Source organism: Babylonia areolata, chromosome 3 (genome assembly GCF_041734735.1).
Source record: "Babylonia areolata isolate BAREFJ2019XMU chromosome 3, ASM4173473v1, whole genome shotgun sequence".
In the NCBI taxonomy this organism is placed as follows: Eukaryota; Metazoa; Mollusca; class Gastropoda; order Neogastropoda; family Buccinidae; genus Babylonia; species Babylonia areolata.
The window spans coordinates 23319202-23343670 of record NC_134878.1 but is presented as its reverse complement, the minus strand read 5'-3'; the positions used below and the strand labels follow the sequence as shown (position 1 = coordinate 23343670).

The 24469-nt window shown below is 40.1% G+C and overlaps 1 protein-coding gene across 11 annotated transcripts in view; it reads right to left on the bottom strand.

Moving 5' to 3' along the window:
- The window catches only part of LOC143279854 (multiple PDZ domain protein-like), a 190890-nt gene extending 166452 nt beyond the window's left edge, over window positions 1-24438 (bottom strand). For all 11 annotated transcript variants that reach the window (XM_076584099.1, XM_076584101.1, XM_076584102.1 and 8 more), the window contains exons 1-5: window positions 24378-24438; window positions 22115-22186; window positions 21322-21461; window positions 19674-19914; window positions 18805-18943 (exon numbers count right to left, since the gene is read on the bottom strand). In XM_076584099.1, the coding sequence (XP_076440214.1) occupies window positions 18805-18943; window positions 19674-19914; window positions 21322-21461; window positions 22115-22130 (536 nt within the window). In that variant the 5' untranslated portion in view covers window positions 22131-22186; window positions 24378-24438. The remainder of the gene's footprint in view (window positions 1-18804; window positions 18944-19673; window positions 19915-21321; window positions 21462-22114; window positions 22187-24377) is intronic.
- Window positions 24439-24469: the final 31 nt, after the last annotated feature.

The window sequence follows — 24469 nt, the reverse complement described above, 5'->3', positions numbered from 1 at the left end:
AAGTTCAATACTTCAATCCACTGAATCATTAATATTACAAGACAAGATTAAAAAAACACACCAAAAAACAAACAAAAAAAACAACAACAACAAAAAACAGAAGTAAAAATGAGCCAGCCACTTCATTTTTTTTCTTCTCATCAGGCCACCAAAAGGTAAGCAAAAGAGTTCATTGGAAAAAATAACATATATATATCTCCCTCTTGCTGTACAAGAATGTTATACTTAGTGAATGACTTCAGTGGAAGAAGTAAAAGTGTCCCCTGATGAAATGTGTCAATAATAATAATAATAAAAAACAACAACAGCAACAATGAAATCAGCACAGTAAGTAACCAGTTTAGCATCCCAGAAAAATAACATCCCTTCTGTATCCACAGATCTATATGTGAAAAAAGTGACATCTTCTGAATTTATTAAAATAACAACATCAACAAAAAACACAGAGCAGTACTGTTATAGACAGAATATCACAATATTTTTTCATATGCTAAAATAAAATAGTTCATTCCTACACTTTCTATCAACAGTTGTGCAAACCTTTGATTCAATGTCATAAATAACAAATTTTCATAAGCCTATCCTGAAGTCTGACAACTAATTATTCTTTGCACTGTGATCACACCTGTGGATGTGGTGATCTTCAGGACAATAAAAACATCCATTCTTAATTATCTACAAGTCATTTGAGTTAGAAAGGGACTGCTTTTCTACTTACTGCTTGGTCAAGTGTAGAATTTTCATCACTATTAATCATTTGTTCCCTCCATATTTAACTCAATGTTCCACTTCAAGTTCTTCCTTCACACATCGAAACAACAGGCACACCTATGAGTACAACAGCACTCATTCACACCCCCACACACCATTCCCCCTCTTTGCGGGCATTCAATTAATGGCTACTGCCACTTGCAAGAACTCCACACTTCTCTGATACTCAAAATCCTCCATCCATAACGATTACTGTGACTTGACTGAAACAAATAACGCCTGGAATGTGAATTCAGTGGTAGATTTGGTCATTCATCAGCAATAATTACCACAACCATCATCAGGCTTTTTTTTCTTTACTTTTTTTTTTTTTTTTTTTTAATATACAAAATACTGACCTATGCACATGAAGCTGGCTATGAATCGATACCTTGGCCTGTTGAAATGCTGATGAAAACTACATTTCTCTTTTCTTGACATTTTGTGACAGACAGCTCTTTGAAGCCGATCCCATGTTATTAACCCCTCGGACAACCCGACCACCCGCCTCTCACCCGTCCCCATCTTTTTTCCCACCACCCCCACTATACCCTTCACCCAGCGAGTTTCCGTGGCCTACAAAGCACGATACTGAGCATGGCTGACGACGTGTACTGAGCAGGGATTAATATGAGTGCCGATCACTCTGCCTCAGCCAACTGCCTGCCTGTTGACGTAACTGTCTTCCCCGGCGCCAGAGACGTGCAAGTGTCGAGTGACTTCAAAAATAAACACCAGAGACCGGTAACTCGCCCGCAGAGCTAAAAACTGTCGCTCAAAACAAACAGATCGAATGGATAGCTGGCTGCACCGACTCAACCCACAGCGTTTTTTTTTTTTACCTCCCAGTACCAACCAGCCTTCGAAACCCTGCATCTATGCCATGGTTCCAAACAAATACCCCAATTTTTGGCATTAAAATGAGGGTGCTGATGCGAAGTGTTCAATCACGATCACACAAAATTAAGTGTAAATTTTGAGAGTGGATATATATATATATATATATATAGAGAGAGAGAGAGAGAGAGAGAGAGAGATGAGTAAGGAAAAGGTTGGCAGGCAGGCAGTTATTATCTTTAAAAATAAGAAGTAAAAGCCTAACAAAATATTTCATGTTTCTCATTCCATTCATCCACCTGATGTATATTCTAAACATGCGACTCCAAATTGGCCCAATCCCCCAATTAACATCCTATCAGCATCTTCTCGTTGTTTTGTTTTTAGATTCAACTATGTCTGAAGGAGCGGCAGATCAAAGAGAAATGTGATGTACACGTGAACTCACCAACAGGGGATCAATGCACATGCCCGCCAGTCACAAAGTCCGCTCATAATCCCGGGCAGTACACAACACGTGGTGGAGTCCTTGGGAACACACACACGCACACAAGGCACACACACTCACACACACATAAATGATGATGAATCAATCTGCAATCCCGGCCACAGATGAAAATCGCTGGGGTTGAATCCTCCATGGAAAACAGCCGTCCCTGCTTACCACACCTACTGGGGTTCAATCACCTACGCCAGTATCGTGTAGCCGATTCTTTCCTCAGCACCATGGTGAGCGGGGCCCAGCCACATCTCTCCCTCGCCCTGGCCAGGTCAGATGTGGTCACGCTCTCGTGCTCTCCCTCAACCTCTACACGCTCATCCTCTGGCCTTGTCGACTGCCCAAGTCTCCGTGACGACGACGGCAAGGCGCTGGGAGTCGGGAGAGGAGCGCTGCCATTCATACAGCTCGCTTGCGAGACACGGGGGCCAGTCGATGCTTTCTTCCTATGGCTGCTGCTACCATGTCACAACAACACGGCATTGCCACCAGCTGCTTTACCTACAACAATCACCACCGCTCTCCCTGTGTCGCTCTCCGTGTACGGTCGGTGTGTGTCTTCACAAGCACGCTACACTGATTCCACTGCCTCGACGTACACGCGCGTGTCGTACGTGCGTGCACCGCCGCTCAAGCAAACGGTTGCTATAGCGGCAAGCGGCATTGAACGTGCACACGCCTTCGGTCACACACGGACAGGCTCACGTGCACTGGACAGGGAGAGTGAAATAGAAAGAGGCAAGCGAGTGACTGCAGAGTTCCGAGCCGCTGTATTGGGTACGGACACAGCAAGCAGCGCAGCAAGCAACAAACCACGTACGGCACGGAAAGGTGCAGGAAGAGGGACTGTGACAATCGCCAATACGGACGCTGAAAGCGTGTTACTGCCGGACGGAGGGACAGAGGGGGAGAGGGGTGCTAGGAGCAGGCTGCCGTCACAACGGGGCTAGAAAAACCATCACAACAACCGACGGCAGCTGATTCCCTTTCCAACCACACATGCACGTACCCACTCTGGCACGCGCCGTGTCAAGATTATTGATGTAGGGAATGCACGTACAGCCCCCCTCCTTCCCCCTTCCCTCCATCCAAGTCATCAGTCCCATGTGTGCAAGAGAGAAACCAAACACCAAAGCTCATCAGCAGCCGTGGTCAACAGATCCCCACTCTCCCTTGTTCTTCACTTCGAGGGGTATGGGTGAGTGGTGGTTTGTGGTCTGATCTGTTGCATCTCCCGCTGTGTGAGGAACGAAGCTTGCGCTGTGTTCGGGTTTGACCAGTGTGACCCTTGATGTCACCCCCTCCCCTGCTCATTCCCTTCCCTAACCCCACGTTCCCTCCAAATTACACATGACAAGCTCACCCTACACTGACCTTTCCCCTGCCGGCACTGATGCCAAATTCATTTATTAATTATCATATGTTGCTTCGTGCGGCGCCACGCAGTGGCCATGATGGTAAGTGCAAGCTGGGAATGGCTACATTGACAAAGGGAACAAGGGAAATGAGCACGCACGCACAAATGCACGCACGCACGTGCACATACGCACAAACATGTGCGTGCGAGTGCGGACAGAGGAAAATGGGGTGAGTGTGACAGATGACAGGCAGCCGGGTGCACGTGAAACAAGGCTGTGTGATCAATGAGGCCACATTACCGTCACTCTGTCGGCCAACTGCAAACCACTGTTTGCCCACGCTCTGTCGTTTTTACAGACCACTCCAGTAGAGTTGCTGGTCGAGTTCAAGTGCGAGGTTACGGGAGGGGGGGCTGGGAATGTTGGATAGAGGGGAGGGGGGGATGCATAAGGGTGGGTTGCTGGGGATGGGGAGGAGACCAGTGTTGGTGTGGCAATGCGACGAGGGTAACTAAAGGATGACTATTACGTTGGGAAGAGAATTAGGCTACTGCACACGAGATGGGAGACGGAATGGTGGAACCGTGTTTACATTGTACCTTTTGTGCAAATTTTGTACATCACCATTCCTGGACCTTCTTGCTTTCCATATACAGCTCAACATGCAACAATATCCAAAAAGCAATAATAATTAAATTAATTATTTATAGTGACATTGTTTTCACTAAATACCGGGCATTGCTCGTGCTCTTTGAGAGGTGGCATTAATCTGGCGAGGACAAGTACAAGTTGTGTGCATTTTTTTTCATTTGGTTTAACGTCGGTATTTGTGTAATGCATGCGATCATAGAGGATGACAAAACCAATACACGTGTGCCTAAATGCTTTTTCTTTTTCCCTTTGGAAACATCTGGAGCTCACTCGAGATCAAACGCCATTAAACCATTAACAAAACAATTATTATGCCAACTTCTGTAGAAAACCAGTAGTTATGCTAGATCAATATGTATATTTGAGACATGTTCTATATATCACTTGTTTTTCGTTGGATAATGCATCTGTTTGACAAAGGCGTTTTTGAACAAATGTCTCTCACACACACACACACAACAACAACAACAACAACACAAATTCGACACCACACGTGCGCGCGCACACACACACACACACACCCCATGGATGGTGAAAAAAAAAATGGAGGTGCTGATCGTGCATGCAGTCCCCTATGGAATCCAGGCAGCTCCCTGCGTTCAAGCACACAGACTGCTAACAAGAGACGGGGAAAACAGCGCAAGACTGCCCGCCCGGATGTTGCACAAGCCGGTGTTACATCACATCTCATTTAGACTGGCAAGAAGACGCAACGCCGTCTGTGGGCTGGCGATGACCACAACTCACCCCTCAGTGTGTGTGTGTGTGTGTGTGTGTACGCGCGCAACTGAGAGCAAATGAATGAGAAATCGAGAGCGAGGAGTGGTGCGATGAGGGTTGTTACATAATAAAAAGAAAAAGAAATAAAAATGTTAAAGGGAAAAAAATTGCCTGCGGCGGTGGGACGTCGATCATTACAATCGATAAGTTGTCTGTGCCTTACAACGGATGACGGTTTAACTCTGGAGGATTTTCTTTTCTTCACTCGCTCGATTTTTACTCGCCATCCCCCCCCTCCCTTTTTTTTCCATCCCTAAATTGATGACTATTATGATGTTGCACCTTGCTCCTCTTCTTTCCTCTTGCACTGACACACACACTTTCTCTCCCTAAAAGAACATACACACGTGTTGACACTACTAACGCACGATCGTCTCCCCCTTCCCCTTGCAGGTTCCTTCGTACAGAGAAAGAGAGAGAGGGAGGGGGCGGAGGGGATGGGGGAGAGACGGACAGAGAGAGAGAGAGGTAAGGAGATAGAGAGACAGACAGACCGACAGACAAACAGTTGTGGGCCAACAGAGAGGCACAGGAAGACAAACGGTGGCAATATCTGTCCTACAGCTGGCAACAAACAGAACGGCTCCAGACCCTCTGCCCCTCCCTTCACCAATCCCTCGCCGCTCTCACTCGTTCATCACCTTCCATTTACATCGCCTGCCCAGACACCGCCGGTGTGGCCGCTCGTTTCAAAACTGCACCTCCCTCCCTTCTCTCCTGCTGCCCCCACGCCCCTCCTTCCCCAGAACCAGACAACCTTTATCATAGTTGAATTCTGTCTTATGCCGACACTGTAAAACGCCTGACGTCAATAGTAAAAGAAGGCAGCAACAATACAGAAATAACATGGACAACAGAGGGAAAGGATGAGGGAGAAACACTAACTGAAAAAAAAAAAGCACAACTTGACGAAAGATGAAATAATAATGAATGAATGAGTGAAAATGAGTGAAATAATGAATTAAAACAACAGGAATCATTCTTCTTGCATGTTTTACAACTGCCCAAAATAAAAACAATCAAATCACAATATTCAGCTCAACAATTTGAGAAGTCAATGTATGCGTGAGAAGGACACACAACCCTGCTGTTACCTGACATTGTCAGCGTCCCTCAGGGCCCTTACAATTTCCAGATCAACAGTGTCCAGCTTTATTCAGTCTCCGACAGGTTCAATGGGGAAAAACATCTTGAACCCATGTCTATGATCAGAACAGTGCATCTTTTTTTCTTTTCTTTTAAAAAAAATAATAATCGAGTCAACACCATTAAGTGAAATCAATGTCTAAATCGATAACGAAATTATTTAAGTAATGGATCGTAATATTTACACGCGGAAGTGACAGTACCTGAATAGACCCTGTCTGGAGAAGCCCTGTGCATATCCTTATCAAGTTTCATCAAAGTGTTTGTTTTGTTCTTTGGGGGTTAAATTAGCACAAATACAGATCGATGGTGACAAGGTTTACATGATTTTAACTGTTAATATAAAACTGCATTATATTCTGACGAAGTTCCTCTCTTTCTCTCTCTGTTTGATTTTTCAATTATCGTGTTTCAGCATACCCCGGTTATACAAAATCAAGTGAGCGCTCGCGCGCACGTGTGTGTGTTCGACATTGACAGAAGACCTTCTACAATAAAACGTAGAGTTTCTCTCTCTCTCTCTCTCTCTCTCTCTCTCTCACACACACACACACACACACAACGAATTTTCGAATTACGTATCCACTGGTTCATGCTAATTCGATTAAATCAGTTTCGCTGTTGGCGGCAAATCGATGTCCATTGACACACCCTGAATGGTTTTCCCTGTTTACCCTGGGGAATCGGGGTGGGGGGTGGGGGTAGGGACAGAGACAGGAATTCAATCAGAAGACTGGATAGAAATAACGTCCGAGGCAAATGCCTGATGAATTTAGCAGTGTTGAGGCAGTGCCTCTCTTATACACAGGGTTGCTGCAAACAAATATGCAGTCACTTCTGAATGCACGCACCCAATAGTGATCAATAAATTGAGTTATCTGCGGGAGCGGAAATAAAGGGAGGGGGGTGGAGAAGCTATCACGATGGGAGCGATGATGCTCTGAGTGACCCAGCAATATGAGGTGAGGGGTATATGGAGGGCGTCACAGGCCTGTGACAGATAATTCAGCTAACCAAACAAAGTGATATGGCTGCAGAAGAATCATCTCCCGCTGTTTCCGGGCACCACACATTATCTCTTCTACTGATATTAAAATCTCTCTCTCTCTCTCTCTCTCATTTTCCTTTTTCTTCTTTCTTTCTTTTTTTGTTTGTTTTCGAAACTGAATGGAAAAAAGCATATATATATATATATATAGAGAGAGAGAGAGAGAGAGAGAGGGAGAGAGAGAGATTGCTTTCAGAAAAGAATCTCTCTCTCTAAAGCGCATGCACACACAAACACACGCACGCATGCGTGCACACACATTTACACCCACTGTAACAACGACGTTTTCACAAGCCAAATCGAACACAACATTCACACCGGCTGATAAAATGAGATTTTTTTTGGTTCTCAGGCTCAAACAGCGGCAACCGTGTCCCCGAAGTCTTCTGAACAGGGAACAGCCGGGACTAAAAATAACAAAGGATCATTTAGAAGCCCTTATTACATGTTTATTTTCTGACAACTGGAAGACCTGTTCAGTGCTGTGTGGAGCTGACAAAGAAATTGTATAAGAATGCACTGAGATCTCCACCCAAAGATCGTGAGTGCTGGGGAGACAGGAGGTTGTTGAGGTAGTTGTGAATGTTAAGTGGAGAGGGGCGAGGGTCGGGGGGTTGGGGGAGGTGGAAGGCACGATGAGGGACGGAAGAGGGTTCTGGAAGAGAAAGAACTGTGATGTGATGGGCAACGAACTGCTCAAGCTTTCCTCTCTGGTAAGACTACTCCTTCATCCTCCTTCATTTCTGGCGCCGGTCATGCAGCCATAAAGACTCCCCGAACCGTGTCCACCGAGCTCCGACCTATCACACGCTCATCATGGTGTAAATGCTGGCACAGGTCTGGACTGCATGAACCCAGACTGTGGGTGTAGAGGATGGAGAGGAGGCAGACTAGGGTGGGGTGGGGGTGAGGATCCTGACGGCAAACATCAAACAATTTGAGGGAAACCATCCGACTTGGGGGGTCAACATGGTCGACTGTAAACCTAGCAGTAGGGTTCCATGTCAGAGCCTGAACACCCTGCAGATGCCACACACGTTTTTGACTTGCCACACACACACACACACACACTTGGCTTTACCAGTCTAATACCTCTCTCTCTCTCTCGTGTATGTGGGTGTGAGTGCACCCTAACGTGAATGTGTGTATTTGAACATTACATTCATGTGTGTGCGCATAAGAGTGTGTGTGTGTGTGTGTGTGTGTGTGTGTGTGTGTGTGTGTGTGTGTGTGCGCGCACACTTGCACATTACACCAGACTAGATGTTGATCATGCAGTTTTACTCAAGTTTCAGTTTTCAGTTCCAAGGAAGTGTCAGAGCTTGCAGAGAGATCCATATAATGTGCTACATCACATCTGCCTGGGGAAAAAATGGAATGTGCCTAATCTTTGCATAACCAAATGCACTGATCAGGCCTTGATACTCTACCCTAGGTATAAAAATAAACGAATAAATAAACACTAAAACAAATAATAACAAATTTCAAAAAGTAAATGAATAACTATACAAAAATAATAATAACAATAATAAAATGATTGAATAAATATAGGTAAATACATTAAATCACAGTGACGGAAAGGTATGTAGAAGATAAAAGAATAAACATGTTTAACAAAATGGATGATCTGGTCTGGAACTGAAAGAACATTTCTGACAGTTCCTTAAGTTAAAAACATAAGAAAGCTGCTCCTCCCATCCCTCAACCCAGGAAGGGAAGTCGGACTCCTTTGGGTCACAAAGCAAGATAGGAAACTTTTTTTTGGGGAACGTTTCCCAAACTATGTGTTTTGGACACAAACAAAACACACACACACATACACACACAAAAAGGGGGGGAAAAAAAAGAGAAAACCAGTGAACAATGCCATCTTCAGCACATCATCTAATGAAAATTACATGCTTACCACTCCTTTTTTAAAAGACTAAATATCTGATGCAAAGGTTCACCTGCAGTATTGTCCACTCTCAAGACTTTGTATCACTTTGTTATGATATGCACAGAAACATTTCAAACTGACCCAGAAAAGACTTCAGCCTTAACATTTCTGGTAGGAAATTTAATTTTTTCTGAAATGTGACACATGATGTGGTAACCTTTTGATTTTTTTTAAATAATGAAAAATCACATCACATTATGTGGCAGTGATGTCATACATGTACACATTCTTCTGTGTTCGAGTCTACATTTAAAACAGTTTCTTTATGTTTGTTTTTAATACACCAATAAAATCTAAATCATATTCATGATTTTTACTTCTATTGGATAAAAAAACAAGTCACTTTAAGTGGGCACACAATGCCAGGTTCAAACCTGTCCTCTAATATTCAGATACTGACAACTGTGACAGAGATACTGTCAGTCATAAAATATACCCCCAATCAGCCTCTAAGTGATACCAGATACCCCCGATAAAGCTTAAGTGACAGCAGATGACAGAGACATCAGCGAGATTGCACACTATGTCCTGCACACAATGCAAGTCACGGTGTGTGAGAACTGCTAGCAATACACTGGTGCCTTGCATCAAGCCTGCCAACATTCCTCCACTCTGGCTCTTAGTTGGATCAATACCCTGATACTTTATCATTGCTGCTGCACATTTCTGCTCCTGTGTGTGTGAGTGTGAGTGTGAGTGTGAGAGAAAGACAGCATGTGTGTGTGTGTGTGTGTGTGTGTGTGTGCGCGTGCGCGTGTGTGCGTGCAAATAAGAGAGTGTGTATGCATCGACACATGCATGTGAGCATGTGTGTGTGCCTGCGTGTGTGCGTGTGTCCAAATGTGTGTTTTTGTGTGGGTCTGTGTGTATGCATGCAGGCTGCATGTGAATTATGTACTTGAATCTGCATTTGTATGCGTATGTGTGTGCAATACTATCTACACACACACACACACATGTATATCATATATGCGCTAATGCACATATTGATAACAAACACACACACAAACTGTCCCATGTCAAGTGGATGAGGGCATAATTCAAACTTGATATGGTTACTGACTGTACTGCGTTTTATTGCTATTGGTTATATTGTGTTGTTTTCTTGTCAAGACTGATATCTCTCATTCAGGCAGACTACCTCCAATGTTTTATGGCCACCTTTCTTCTTTCTTTTCAACTACAAATAGTAAAATAGAAATGCAGTCAGATGTATTGTTATGCTACAATGCAAATTAAAGCACTTAACCCCACCCCAAAATGAAATGTGTGTGTGTGTGTGTGTGTGTGTGTGTGTGTGTGTGTGTGTGTGTGTGTGTGTGTGTGTGTGTGTACACACACACTGATTACTCTTCACTGTTGAATCAATTTCTTCTCTCTCTCTCTCTCTCTCTCTCTCTCTCTCGTCTGAACTATATACCTTTTCTATAACTTTCTTTTCACTCTCTTTCTCCCAGACAATATCAGTCATGAATATTTTCAAATGTTCAAAGTACAAGAAGTGCTGATCAGAATGCAAGGTAATGCGATAAGCTGTTGAATTCATGCTTGTTAAAACATTCAAGAGAACAGGTTTGTGGTTTGGCCCATTCATGCCCTACACTGATTCTCCCTAAAAACTGTACTTCCCCCAAAATTCAGTAAATAAGTGTTTAATGTAATAACAAAAAACAAACAAACAAAATAACACACACACACACACACACACACACACACAAACACACACACATACTCACAGATCTATAAAAGCACATGTATCACATGCAAAATTGCAACTGAATGCAAGTGCATATCCCAAACATGCAGACAGATCCTCATCCTTCGCACATACACACACACAAAGAACACACACATGCACAAGCACACCCACATTAACACCCATACACACACAAAAGCATACAAACGCATCCCACTACACTACTATTCACACCTGTGACATGCATGCTGGGTGTTGGAGCCAATCTGTTTCAATTTTCAGAGATGAAGCTTTCCACCTGTGATGCTTCATCCCTCAGAACTCCCAGTAGCGGATATTTACAAGCAGAGAATTAATAACCTTTCCGGCCATTTTACATAGTATTGTGCGAGAAAACAGAACAGCTCAAGCTGAATATCACAAGCACAGAAGAATGTGGTGCAGCTTTATTCTGTACCGTACCAATACACAGTAGGTATACTACATACTCTCACACACAAAAGCACACATGCACTTGCATGCACACACATCCAGAATCCAAATAATTGGTAGTGTTGACCTTCCTCCTCTACCACTAAGAATAGCAAACATGGTGTCAAAAGCATACCACTCCAATGTCTGAACAATTTGTTGGCTGTGAGAAGAAAACATGAAATTGTAAGTTTCTCTGCTATAACACGTCCAATGGTTCAAAATCACCCTATGGACTTGGAGTATTGCGTTGTTTTAATTTCAATGCACTGCTCCCTGACCTCATCAAAGACAATCCGTACTCATGACTCATTGACTGGATATTTTTATATATGGCAGATGTTCCAACAGGACCGATTTCTGTCTGCAAGTGAAACAGAGTAGCAGTGGCTGCAGCGTGAGGAATCATCTCCCAAAATATCATGCCAATGCAACACAGACTGCTGGCAAGACTGCCAGACATCCTCCTGTCAATCCAGCCAGCATGGAACATTTCCAATGGCCACACAAGACATCAACGATGAAAAACAAAAACAAAAAAACAAAATAAAACACATTGATGACATTTTTTCTTCTTCTTTTTGCAAACAAAATGTCAAGACTGTCTACAGCTTATGTGCTTCTGTCAGCGTTGGAAGAAAAATGTCAACTGATGTGTGTGTTCTGAAGGTCAGGAAGGAATGCACTGTCAGGGCATGTGTAAGTTATGATCACACCAACCTATACCCAGTTCTGATGGTGTAGTTAACACTGCAGGGTCTACTCTTCGCATTGATCTGCTTTCAGTGTCATACTGTGTGGTCTCCAGCCTCAACTGTATTGTCATGTCAAATATCTTGCTCATATCTCCAGGATATCAGCATTGTTCCTGCAAGACTGTAATACTGTTCTGCTTTGGCAGTCCACCTCCCCTGACTGTATCATTTCATCCATGAAAGCCAATTCTGAGCAACTAAGCAGCGCCTTATGTGCAGGAAAGGTAGGAGCTTTTATCTATATAACATTTTCACCTCTTATTCTCTTCTTTTCCCCCTTTTCTTTCCCTGTCCTTTCATTCTTTTTTTTCTTTTCCTTGGGGAATAATGAGGTGGTTTTGCGTGGGTAGGATTACAGCGAGCTAATGGTAGATGTTAACTTTGATAGGAATACAGGTTGATGGAAAACTTAAAATGATAGAAGACAGTTTCAGTTTCAGTTTCAGTAGCTCAAGGAGGCGTCACTGCGTTCGGACAAATCCATATACGCTACACCACATCTGCCAAGCAGATGCCTGACCAGCAGTGTAACCCAACGTGCTTAGTCAGACCTTGAGGGAAAAAAAAAAAAAAAATATATATATATATAGATAAGCTTACATAAATAAATAAATAAATAATAATTCTGATAAAAAAAATTATAAAAAAATAATAAAAAAGGTAGTAGTAATGAAAATAATAATAATAATAATAATAATAATAATAAATAAATAAATAGGACAACAATGATGATAAATAAGCAAATAAATGTAAAACATGAAGACACACATTCACACATACACCCACACATGCATAACAGATATGCACCAAACACACAGTTTCACAGATATGAAAGCACAGTCAAATACATATAAACGTGCATGAGCTCCAGCACACACACACACACACACACACACACACATTACCCTGCATAGAAGACAATGATGTGACATCAGTTTTTGATCCAATAAAAAAAAACCCACCGAACTCAAACATCAAGATAGACTGCAGGAGATCACCTTTCTGTCCATTTTTTTTATTTCTGTTTTAAGCTCACCCAATGAAGACATTATCAAAGAAAGTGAAAATTTCAAGGTCTTTTTGTTTTTGTTTTTGGTGGGGGTGTTCTTTTCTGGGTGGTGGTGGTTTTTTTTGCTAGTAAACATCTGTTCATTTATGGGTTGTTGCTGTTTGTTTGCGTTTTTAAATTGTAATTAAATAGCTTCTTACTGGCTGAACATGGAAAAAGATAACATCCTTTTTCTACTTCAGTTTTTATAAAAAAAATTAACACCTTCACTATCTATGTGTAGACGTCTTATATCTTATTGTGACAGTTTTTTACCCAGTCACATATGCAATCTTATTCCATTTCCATTTTCAGGGCTGGTACATGCCACATTCATTTGTGTTTCCATAACCCACCACATGCTGACATGAATGACAGGATCTTTAAAGAGAATCTTTCATACAAATGCAACAGGGCTCAGGTACAGCATGTCTTGCAAGTTGAACAGTAAGTTAGAAAAGTCTTCAGACAATAAATCAACCACTTGTTGTAAAGATTCCAATCTCACACATCCTTGATATAGATCTCTGAGGCACAAACTCAGTAACAGCTCTGCTATTTCAATGCAATAACACAAATAAAAATTCTTTCTACTGTTTCTCTTCTGTCTTAGCTGCTTCATATCTTAAGTAAAAATGAAAAAGAAAAAACAACAACAAACAACAACATTTTATATCAAATGCACTCTTTATGCATTTAAATAAAGCCAGTGAAATTAAGATCTATAAAAAGTAAAAGAACACAAACAAGCACATTGGATGAGACCAAAATTTATGACTGGAATGACTAACCTTAGAAGATGATGAATCCTGATGTTCATGATACTCAGAATGCTCTTTGTTTTTAGAAGTATTTCTTTTATTTGACATTCACAAAATTTCACTGATACACTTTTTTAATTAATGAATCAGAAAAAAATGAAATTTTAGGACTGAAAACTTCTTTTTCGCAATTTCATCTGCTACTGTTTTTTTGTTTTTTTTTCAATTTCATCTGCAGACTTTGTTTCATGCAAAGAGAAGAAATCTGTCATCTACTTGGTCAAAAGAGGGCATTGCCTTTGCCAAAACTTGAGAGAGAGAGAGGCAGAGACAGAAACAGAGAGAGAGAGAGAGAGAGAGAGAGAGAGAGAGAGAGAGAGAGACAGAGAGAGAGAGAGAGAGAGAGAGAGAGAGAGATTTTAAACAAATTAAAGGAAGAGAAAAGCCACCAAATTTTTCGTACGACGTTTTGTAAGATATAGAAATGTATAGCTGTTAGCATGACCAACTAACCAACTGGAGGAAACAGACAGATAAATGGATAATACAGACATACTGATATTATATAATCAAACTGATATCTACGATGAGAAAGTGATAGATCCTTTTTTCGAATGCTCAAAAAGATTATTTTCATCTCATTTCTGTACCATCTTCTCACATTCTTATCTTTCACCAGTGACTGAAGTAATTTGAACACTCTGATCCTGTGTTTGAATTTTAATTAAAAAAGTTCAATCTTGGTTACAACAGGGGAAGAAAGAAAATGCACATTCTACTGAGAGAAGGTGATATCTATATTTATACAATATTTTTGTTTATATTTCATATTTCCTGCATTCTTGGCTGTTAATTAGAAAGATGATAATAAATCAGAGACATGTATGTAGTTGTGTGATTGTGTGTAAGGAAAGCGTTATGTGATGAAGCTGATTACATGCACTACACTTATGTATTTTTATCAGTGCTGATTTTAAAAGAAAATGTGCATCAGGTGAAAGTGTGTGGACTCTTACCAAAAACAAACAAACAAAAGTATCAATTTACCATCATACACAAGCACACACATGCACACTCACATACACATACCACACAAAGGCATACACAAACACTAGTGATCTGTACAAATCAGTCATAATCAATCTCAGCCTTGGGATGAAAAAGGAAATCTCTTCCAGTAACCTATGGTTCTCTGATCATATGCTGGGAAAACTAAATAATACATAAGTGTCTGAAGGTCTCCATATATAAATGTATCCCAGTCGACAAGCAGGCAAGCCACTGGCCAAACCTAACAAGAGCAGGATGCAAACCAGCCCCATCAACACCATTTGCATGCTCAATTATTCAGACACTCCCTGCCCCAAGTAATTGGATGTGTGACTTCATACAAGGCAAGTAGCCCCTAGGAGGGAGGCAGGGGAAGGGAGATTACCAGGCGGCTGGCTGGCAGACAGCACATCCAACATGGTTAGTGGAAAGCAGATTTGATTAGTATTGACTATGCCCAAGGCCTTGTTCAAAGCTTGTCTGATGTATTTGTTACACTCTTCTTCTTCCACCACCTTCGTTTCCTTTGCATCTTTACTTTGAAAGAGAAGTCTTTCGCTTTTTTCTGTATATATGTGTGTCTGGTGAGATGGAACACACTAGGAGTTTACAACCTGAGTTTGATGGTCAAAGGGTTGTCACCACAAACAGGATTCTTCTTTTTTCATCATGTCAGTATAACTAATCACTTCACACACACAAATGTTGACAGAATGATTAAGATAAAATAAAGGGAAAGAAGATTATAAAAGAAATAAAGATACAAGTTAATCATGATATTTTTGGAAAGCACCTATTTAGTGTAATGGAACCTGTCCCCCAGCCTTTTTTGAAGATAGGGCACAGCTGCCTAAATAGTGGGGCAGAAATGGTCATAACTGACCACTTGAAGAAATAAATAAAAGAATGTGTGATAAGTATTTGAGAGCAGAAGCAGTTAAATGTAAATGTGATGGTTTGAGGACGTGAAATAATTTGTTTTCAGAAAATAAAATCATGCCCATGGTGAACTCAGTTTCAGTTTCACTTCCAGTTCCATCCCAAGCTGAGCTAGGCCTGTCTCAAAATATGTGTTGGCAGCAGAATCAGGTGGACTGTCACTACCTCATGGTGGTGGTCTCCACTCCAAAGGGAACCCTCACTCTACTAGTACTACAAAGCAATTACTGTTGTCAGAAGGGTCATTAATCCTTAATGTGCTGCACATGTTTAACCCTAATAGGCACCATTGAACACCATCATTCAGCAGTAATGCAGGGTCTCCTTGGGTGGGTGGATACTACAGTGCCTCATGAAGCAATGGCCGATGGCACTCAAACTGTGAAAAACCAAACTTCAGTGTGTATGTGCATGAAGGAATGAGGATTAGCTGAATGTGAAAAACCAAACTTCAGTGTGTATGTGCATGAAGGAATGAGGATTCGCTGAATGGTCACCTGAGTGATGCTGCTGGGATGTCAAGAAATATTATAACTTATAAGGTATTAAAAAAGATAAATCATGCATGGGATGTTTTCTTGGAAACCATTTCCAACATGCCAACCATCTGACACTTGAAGTATTTTCTTCCTTGATGAAATAAATTTGAAAAATAGACTTCAAATACTTTTTTTTTTATCTGACAAAAAGGAGGAGTTTATATTATACTCTATGTTTGATGATACATACCTTATATTGGACACAGTTTCTACAACTGCATGAAAATAATCAATTTTTATACGAAAAAAAAACCCCAAAAAACTCAGGTGGTTTTTTTTGTGTGTGTGTGTTTATTTCTATTGTGTCTGGATACAAAAACTCATGCAAGGAAACTATAAAAATAAAGATTTCCATCTGTTGGTCACTATGTTTTTTGTAATGGACATTCACTACCATTTTTATTTCTTCAATTTTAACCAGTTCAAAGGACAATATGCTATCAGCTTTCAAAAACATTGTGCTGAATAATTGCTCATAGTTGATCAGACTTTCTCCTCTGTTTTTTTCTTCAATTGCAGAAAACAAGACATACAGACCTTCTAAATACATCATTTTTACGAGAGGTGTTACCAGTATTAGCAGCAGCGGTAGATTCCATAAAGTATCAATACCAGTAACAGCAGTAGTGAGGCAACATGTGTGTTCCAAGTCCAGTAGTCATAGTTTCTAAACATTTTATGTACCAGCACAGCAACAGCAACAACATCCTTCAATGAATAATCAAATATTATAACACCATGTATGTATGCATCAATCTTTCTCACACTGTCACACACACACACACAGAGACTGTGTGTGTGTATACCACTGTAAAGACTTATATTTACAAATGCCTATTTTTTTCATGGCATTCTCAAACCTTTTCATGGTCACTAAAATGAGATTCTAATGTATTCCACAGATTAACTCAAGAATTGGTAATACTTTCTTCTTCTACTTTTTTTCTATCTGCATTTGTAGGCTTCAACTCCATGTTCACTTGCATCCACGAGAAGGCTTTTAGTTTTACATGAATGACTATTGTTACACCATATTCTTGTTTTTTTGGGAAATGTATACTGGGTATGCTTGTGTTTCCATTACCCACTTAACACAAACATGGATTATGGGATCTTTACCATGCACATTAGATGTTCTTGCATGTAAATACACACAAAGGGGATTTAAGTGACTAGCAGGTCTGCACACACACGTACCTGGGAGATCATAAAAATCGCCACTTAATGCACCAGGTGCTGGTACCAGGATCACACTCAGGACCCTCAAATTTAAAGTCCAATGCTTTAACCATTCTGCCATCACACCAGTAAGTTTTAAGCAACAACAACACAAGCGCGTGCACAGACATACACACAGACAGGCAGGACAAATAAAAAAAAAAAAAACATACAAAAACCAAACAAAAAACAAGTGCTGACTCCATCATGACTTGTGCCACATCCCCTTCTATATGCACAAACATACGAAATGCATACATACATAAATGTGTACAACTACACAGACTTGAATATGACTTATGAGGCACGATGAGCATTCTGTGTATGGGTGTGTGCATGCATAGGTCATTAGGTGTCTTTTATTAAGCAACAGATCCACTCCAAATCTGTCTTCAAAGCAAGGTGACATCAGAACCTGCCAATGTGCTAAGTGTCAGCTAGACTGATTCTGAAACAAAGATTTGGATCTTTTGGATGACACACAGGCAAACAAAACAAATGCCATTTTCAGCCCAATACACCAGTGTGTAAAAAAGACCAGAAACTGGAGACAGGGAAAAAGAAGAGAAGGAGGACAGTCAGTGAGACAGAGACAGTCATTCTTAATAATATGTTTGAACAAGGAAATATTAAGAGGAGAAAGAGATCAGCTAGACTGATTCAGAAACGAAGATTTGCATCTTTTGGATGACACACAGGCAAACAAAACAAATGCCATTTTCAGCCCAATACACCAGTGTTTAAAAAAGACCAGAAACTGGAGACATGGAAAAAGAAGAGGAGGGCAGCCAGTGAGACAGAGACAGTCATTCTTAATATGTTTGAACAAGGAAATATTAAGAGAGAGAGAGAGAGAGAGAGAGAGAGAGAGAGAGAGAGAGTGTTTGTGTACATGTATGCAACTATGAGACAGAGAAGAAAATACAAATGCCACATGACTGTAGTCCTTCAATGAACTTCTATTATGCAAGTGTGTGTGACCGTTTGTTTTCCAGCACATCCCCATATCATATGCCTGGATGGTGAACATATGAATATAATTGTTCCTCAATGCCACAAAAATAAGCAACTGTACAAGAGTATGTATATGTATCTGCCAATGTTTGTATTGTTTAAAGCTTTCCATATTATATGTATTGTATGAACATATTGTACATATCCTTGGGAAAATCTATGCATATTTCAAATAAGCACATATATCTGACACACAATTCACAGCGCACATAATAAATCTGCATCCAAGCAACACATGTACACACCCCAGAAACTATCACTGCATACAAAAAATCCAAATAACTAACACACATCCCAAGACTTACTTGGCAGCAATGCCTGCTGGCTGAATGTCCTGAACATAGATGCCTAGTTCTTCATCTTCTTCATCCTTCAGCCCAACAACACTGAAACCCAGTGAGGTGTTCTCTGGCTTGAAGAGGCAGATGGTTTCTGTCTGACGTCCTGCACACAAATAATAGTGGTTACTAAAGAGACCAATGGTTAATAACTTGACAAATGTCAGTCCAGAAAATGATCACAGTGAAGGGCATAGAGGAAATTGCATCATAGGGCACCTAACAAATAAAATTAATGGGTAAAAAAAAACTTTTTTTTTTCATGCACAATGAAGTAACCCACCCCCCTCCCCACATACACTCACAGACATACACACTTAAATATTTCCACCAATTACCTACCAAGTTTTACTCAGATTCAAATCCAGACTTTAGTGTTCATTCTAAAACACAATCACTAGATGTCAGTTGATCCAACAATCTTAATGTGCATACACCATTTTTTGTTTGTAAAGAACATGTCAATGTTCTTTCACTTCTGACATACAATTTTTTAATCTCTTGAATTAATGGATATCTAATATATTTGGTAAAGACCAAACAGTTGTAATAGTTGTAACATTTAAAATCATTTAATCATACTCACAGAGACTTCAGACTAACATCAAGCGGAATTTGGAAAAACAAACAACGACAACCAAAAAATGACTGTTGATGATCATGTTTGTCAGTGACTGTTTTTTGATTAAATAAAGATGATATGAAATTATTTTTTAAAATTACCCCCCCTCCCAAAAAAACAAAAAACAAACCACACACCCAAAACAGCCCTTGCTGTTTGACAGTCCTCATCAATCTCCACCTTCTTTGCCACAAAGGCATCATCAGTACCTCACCTTTGGCAGCTCTCTCCAGTGATCTCTGAAACTCAATGTTGTAGCTGTGTGTGGAGATGGCACTGCCAGGACCCATGTACGTTGGGCGCAAACTGAGTGTGGAGGCAGCAGACACATCGTTGGCAGTGTGATTATCAGACACCTCTTCCCTCAGCAACAGCTCACCGGAAGGGGAGAAATCGAAAGCATCTTCAGTGAGTGGCTGAGAGGCTGACAAGTGACTCAGGTCTTGGAAAGATTCCTGCAACAGTAACATCATAACTATTAATTATCAATTCATGCATGATATGATATGGTTTGCTTTTCTTGAAGTTGAATTCATCTCCTATCAAAAACAAATGGGACTGAAGTGAAAGAAAGGTGTTGTTTCCCTTTACCTGACTGAACTGTTTCTGTTGTTAGTGTACTGCATCTGGCAGATTATGCCTTTTGTCCTGGAGTTGCAACAATACAATCAATATGTTCTTATCTAGTTGAACAGATGAAAACATATACTTGCTGTGCTTGCTATCACATTAACATTTACATAACAAACAGGGACTTCAAAAAATGATACCATTTCATTAGCAAGATGGTGTGTAATCCTGTGGACATTTCTAAAACCACTGTCTACATTAGCAGTGTTGCACTTAGCAGACTTACTCTGACTGAATTTGAATTGATCAAGTGGTGCAAGGGCAGGCTAAATAAATGAAATACAGTGTACTGCAAGGCGCTGTTTGTCTTAAACAGAACCATACCACTGTCAATTCATTTTGCCAACAAATAGATGAAGAAAACATATAACATCCAAAGGACAAAAAAAAAAAAGAAAAAAAAAAAAAAGAAAAAAAGAAAAAAGAAAAAAAGATTCCATTTGAAAAGCAATGGAATTCTGAGTAGTGATAATATGTATTTTTGGTATGCTAAGTTTAAAATGTTAACCTATGATTTCTATCATATCTTACACCTTACATGCTTGTGGGAAATGATAAAGTGTGCAAGCTGCAGCCCTTGAATTTAGAAGATGCAGCAGATCTTACATGACAAATATTTCTAAGACATCAACATTTTCATTTTCAAAGTAAATGAAAACATTAACTTCTGCTATAAAAATAAGAAGATAAATTCAGGAATACTTGCTTTCCTAAGACACATCACAGGCACACAGCTTCAAGCCATTGCTGCTCGGTTCTTCCAATCTACTTACATGGAATACAGGTGTACAGAAGAGTGACAGACACACATACAAGGGGAAATAACACATACTTTGTGAAAATAAAAACCCATGCGCAATAAGCACATATCAAACATTAATCACGTAAACAAAATATACCTTTCCATGAGTAAAAAACAAAAAGAATTGAGCACTGAAAGGCTTTTTTCTTGTTTCTCTGTTCCCCCACACCCTCTTTCTCTTAGTTTTAAGGCTGATGAAGAAACTAGAAAGCTATGTGTAGCATTAAAAAAATGAAATAACAATTATCATAATTATGTTCTCCATGGACTTGCATGCTACAGACTGTTACAGAGACCACAACTAACTTTAAAACAATAAATAAGTGAAGGATACAGAGAAGCAAATACAGAAATGTCCCCATTGTTAAAAGCCAAAATATCAATGCAAAAGCAAAATAGTTAACACTATCACCCGTCCAAGACTTCTTACCTGCAGGTTGAGGAGCTGCAAGAAGAGGGGACTGTCCAGCATGCAGATGATGGAGGCAATATCATCATCACGGGAATGATCCCCTGCTTCCCACAACTGGGCCTGCAGCCGTTCCAAGTAGCCTGCAGCAGTTTGACTGTCTGAAAAGGAAAGATGAAACACATAAGACATGGAAATTTGTGCACATCTGATAGTGACAGTATTTTCATCATCCACTGTGTAGATTGATAACAGATGAATTGTACATCCCATGTTATATCACAGACGAGAAATCATATTCATATTGAATTTTGTGGTTCATTTTTTGGTCCAACATTAGTTATGCTTAGAGAAATATTGAAATCAGTTGTGGGAAAGATATAACAAATCATTTACTGTACTAATTACACAGACTTTTAAACATTTAAGACTTTCCATCAATCCATGTGTCTAGTTTTGACTTCATTTTTTAATTTTCTGAATTATCAAGTGAGTTTGTTTCACATGTGGCGATAGCTCTTAAGACCTGAATAGTATGATAATTAATAAGATTTGAATTCATTTGACTTAACTCTCTTTTTTTAAAGGCTACAGAATAAAAGTCATGCAATGGGTTCCATCTTTGAGCAAAGTCAAATACATTTTCCCACCCCCTACTTCCTTTCTTCCCTCAGCCTTTTGCAGTAAATGAAGCCACATCATCTTATATCTGATCTCCCTCTTGCCCCCAACCCCGATTGCCTCCATTTCTTGTGGGTTTTTTTGTTTTTGTTTTGTTTTTTGTTGTAGAGGGTTTTTTTTATATTCAACTCACCTGATACCAGTGACATGCTCAGCAGTTTTGTTCTGGTGTGTATGAGTCTGCCAGCCTTAATTCATCGAAGTTCTGCAAATATAACACACAAAAATACACACAATGACTCTGAACAGATCAGAAATGCTGACACAATTTCAGTCTAAAGTCAATGTTCTGCAAATATAAACACACAAGATGATTTATCAATAACAATACTACCACTACTACTACCATTGATGACATTTGTATAGCGATAATCTTGCACAGTACATAATTCAAAGAGCTTGGAAACAATCATGTGTGTGTTTGACATACATTATCTCTGATACACATGCATACAAATTAAAATGGAATGACTGGCTGGTGACAATAACAGTATCAGTATCAGTAGCTCAAGGAGGCATCACTGCGTTCAGTCAAATCCATATGCGCTACACCACATCTGCCAAGCAGATACCTGACCAGCAGCGTACCCCAAGGCCTGACAATAACAACAAAGATTAACACAAAAACTTTAACTTGAAAGAACATATAGACACACAAGTTAACATGACTGCAGGCTGATGAATTAGAAGTTTCAGAATAAGTGATTTTAACAATGCACATTAATTGAAAGAATTAAACTGTTAGAATAAGCTTTTCACTGTTAGCCGCGCGAAATTTGGCCAAGCAGAGCAAACCAATAGGCCTAGTTTGCATCAGTTTGACATGGTACAGTATATGACACCAAATAAGTGATTTTAACAATGCACATTAATTGAAAGAATTAAACTGTTAGAATAAGAACCTGCCTCACAAGCCTTGAGTTATATGTACTGATGTAGGCAATAGTTGTGATAATAATTAACATGTGAAATTTATTCCAGAGGCCAATTAACATAATAGCCAATGAAAACAATGGCATACTCATTACTGAGTATGCAATACTGGTATATAGCGCACCCCTCCTACCAGCCTCCTTCTCCTGCCAATCTCCTCTCCCACATCCGTTCTTTTTTTTACCTCAAGCATTGCAAATGCTTACATGTTCATGTACGTCAATGCCCTCATTCAAAATGCATGCTCATGCCTGACTACACCAATGACATCTCTTGTGCAAACATAAATCATCACACAAAGTGGAGTGTTGGCCTGTTGGTAATTCTCCCCCCCCCCCTTCCCCCAACTAGACCTTTAGTATAGTGGTCTGGATACTAGTCACTCAGAGTAATGAGACAAAAAACTGAGGTCCCATGTGCAGCATGCACTTAGTACACATAATATAACCTACAACAACAAAATAGTTGTTCCTGGCAAAATTATTTTGTAAATTCCAGTTTGATGGGAAAACAAATACATTTCCAGGTCGAAAAAATAACACACACCAAAGATAGGTGATGCTCTCAGTGTAGCAACAAGCTGTTCCTGGGGAAAGCAGCCTCAATTTCACAGAGAAATATAATGTGACAAAAGAGTAATACAATACGTATGGAGAGCAAGTTATAATTTAATTACATTAGACTAAGAGCCCAAATAAAAATAAATTGCAATCATAACACACACACACACACACACAGAGACTGAGTGCACACATGCATGCATAATTTAAAGACTGTGTGTGTGTGTGTGTGTGTGTGTGTACGTGCGCAGGCATGCGCGAGCATGTTTATGCCCAGATTGTGCAAATTTTCTAAGGAAAGTTCTGATATAATTTTTTTCCTTGTATGTTCTAATGAGTACCAGTGACAGTATGAGCAAGCATGACCATGTTCTCAAATTAATTATTTATAAACAATTTTATGAAAGCTTATTTCCTGATCATTTTCACCATGGCGTTTCGATTATTTCATATGGGTCTGGAATAAACAGAGTGAGAGACAGAGAAGAGGAATGTGTGGGTAGTAAGTCTGATGAGATCAAATAAGGTGGGAGGGTCTGTGAAGAAACTGGACAAGGAAACTAGACCTCGTCTTGGTCACACAGTTCAACTACAACCAATACAGGCCATCCGATTGCTCATAACCTATGGTTTTTAAACGCAAAAGTATACAGACAGACACCAAAGGCAACCACTTCCCAAATACTGTAAAACTGTCTCACATGGACAGTAACTGATGAAAGTATGCACGGTATTTCGACAACCTGACATTCTTCGCTTTCTTGTTCTTGTCGTCTGCTGTTCTTCAATTCTTAAACGTAAGCGTGAAATCTACAATGTACTATATGGAATGGGTAACAAACGATTATTGTTTGCAAACTAATAGTTTTCAAGCAAAAGTTTCAATGGTTATGTGACACTTACAAAACTTTTCTTCGATTTTTCTGAAACTCTCAAAGTGCCCCAAGTACGTGCGCTGTTTATGCCGGAAGTAAAAGTTACAATTACGCATGCGC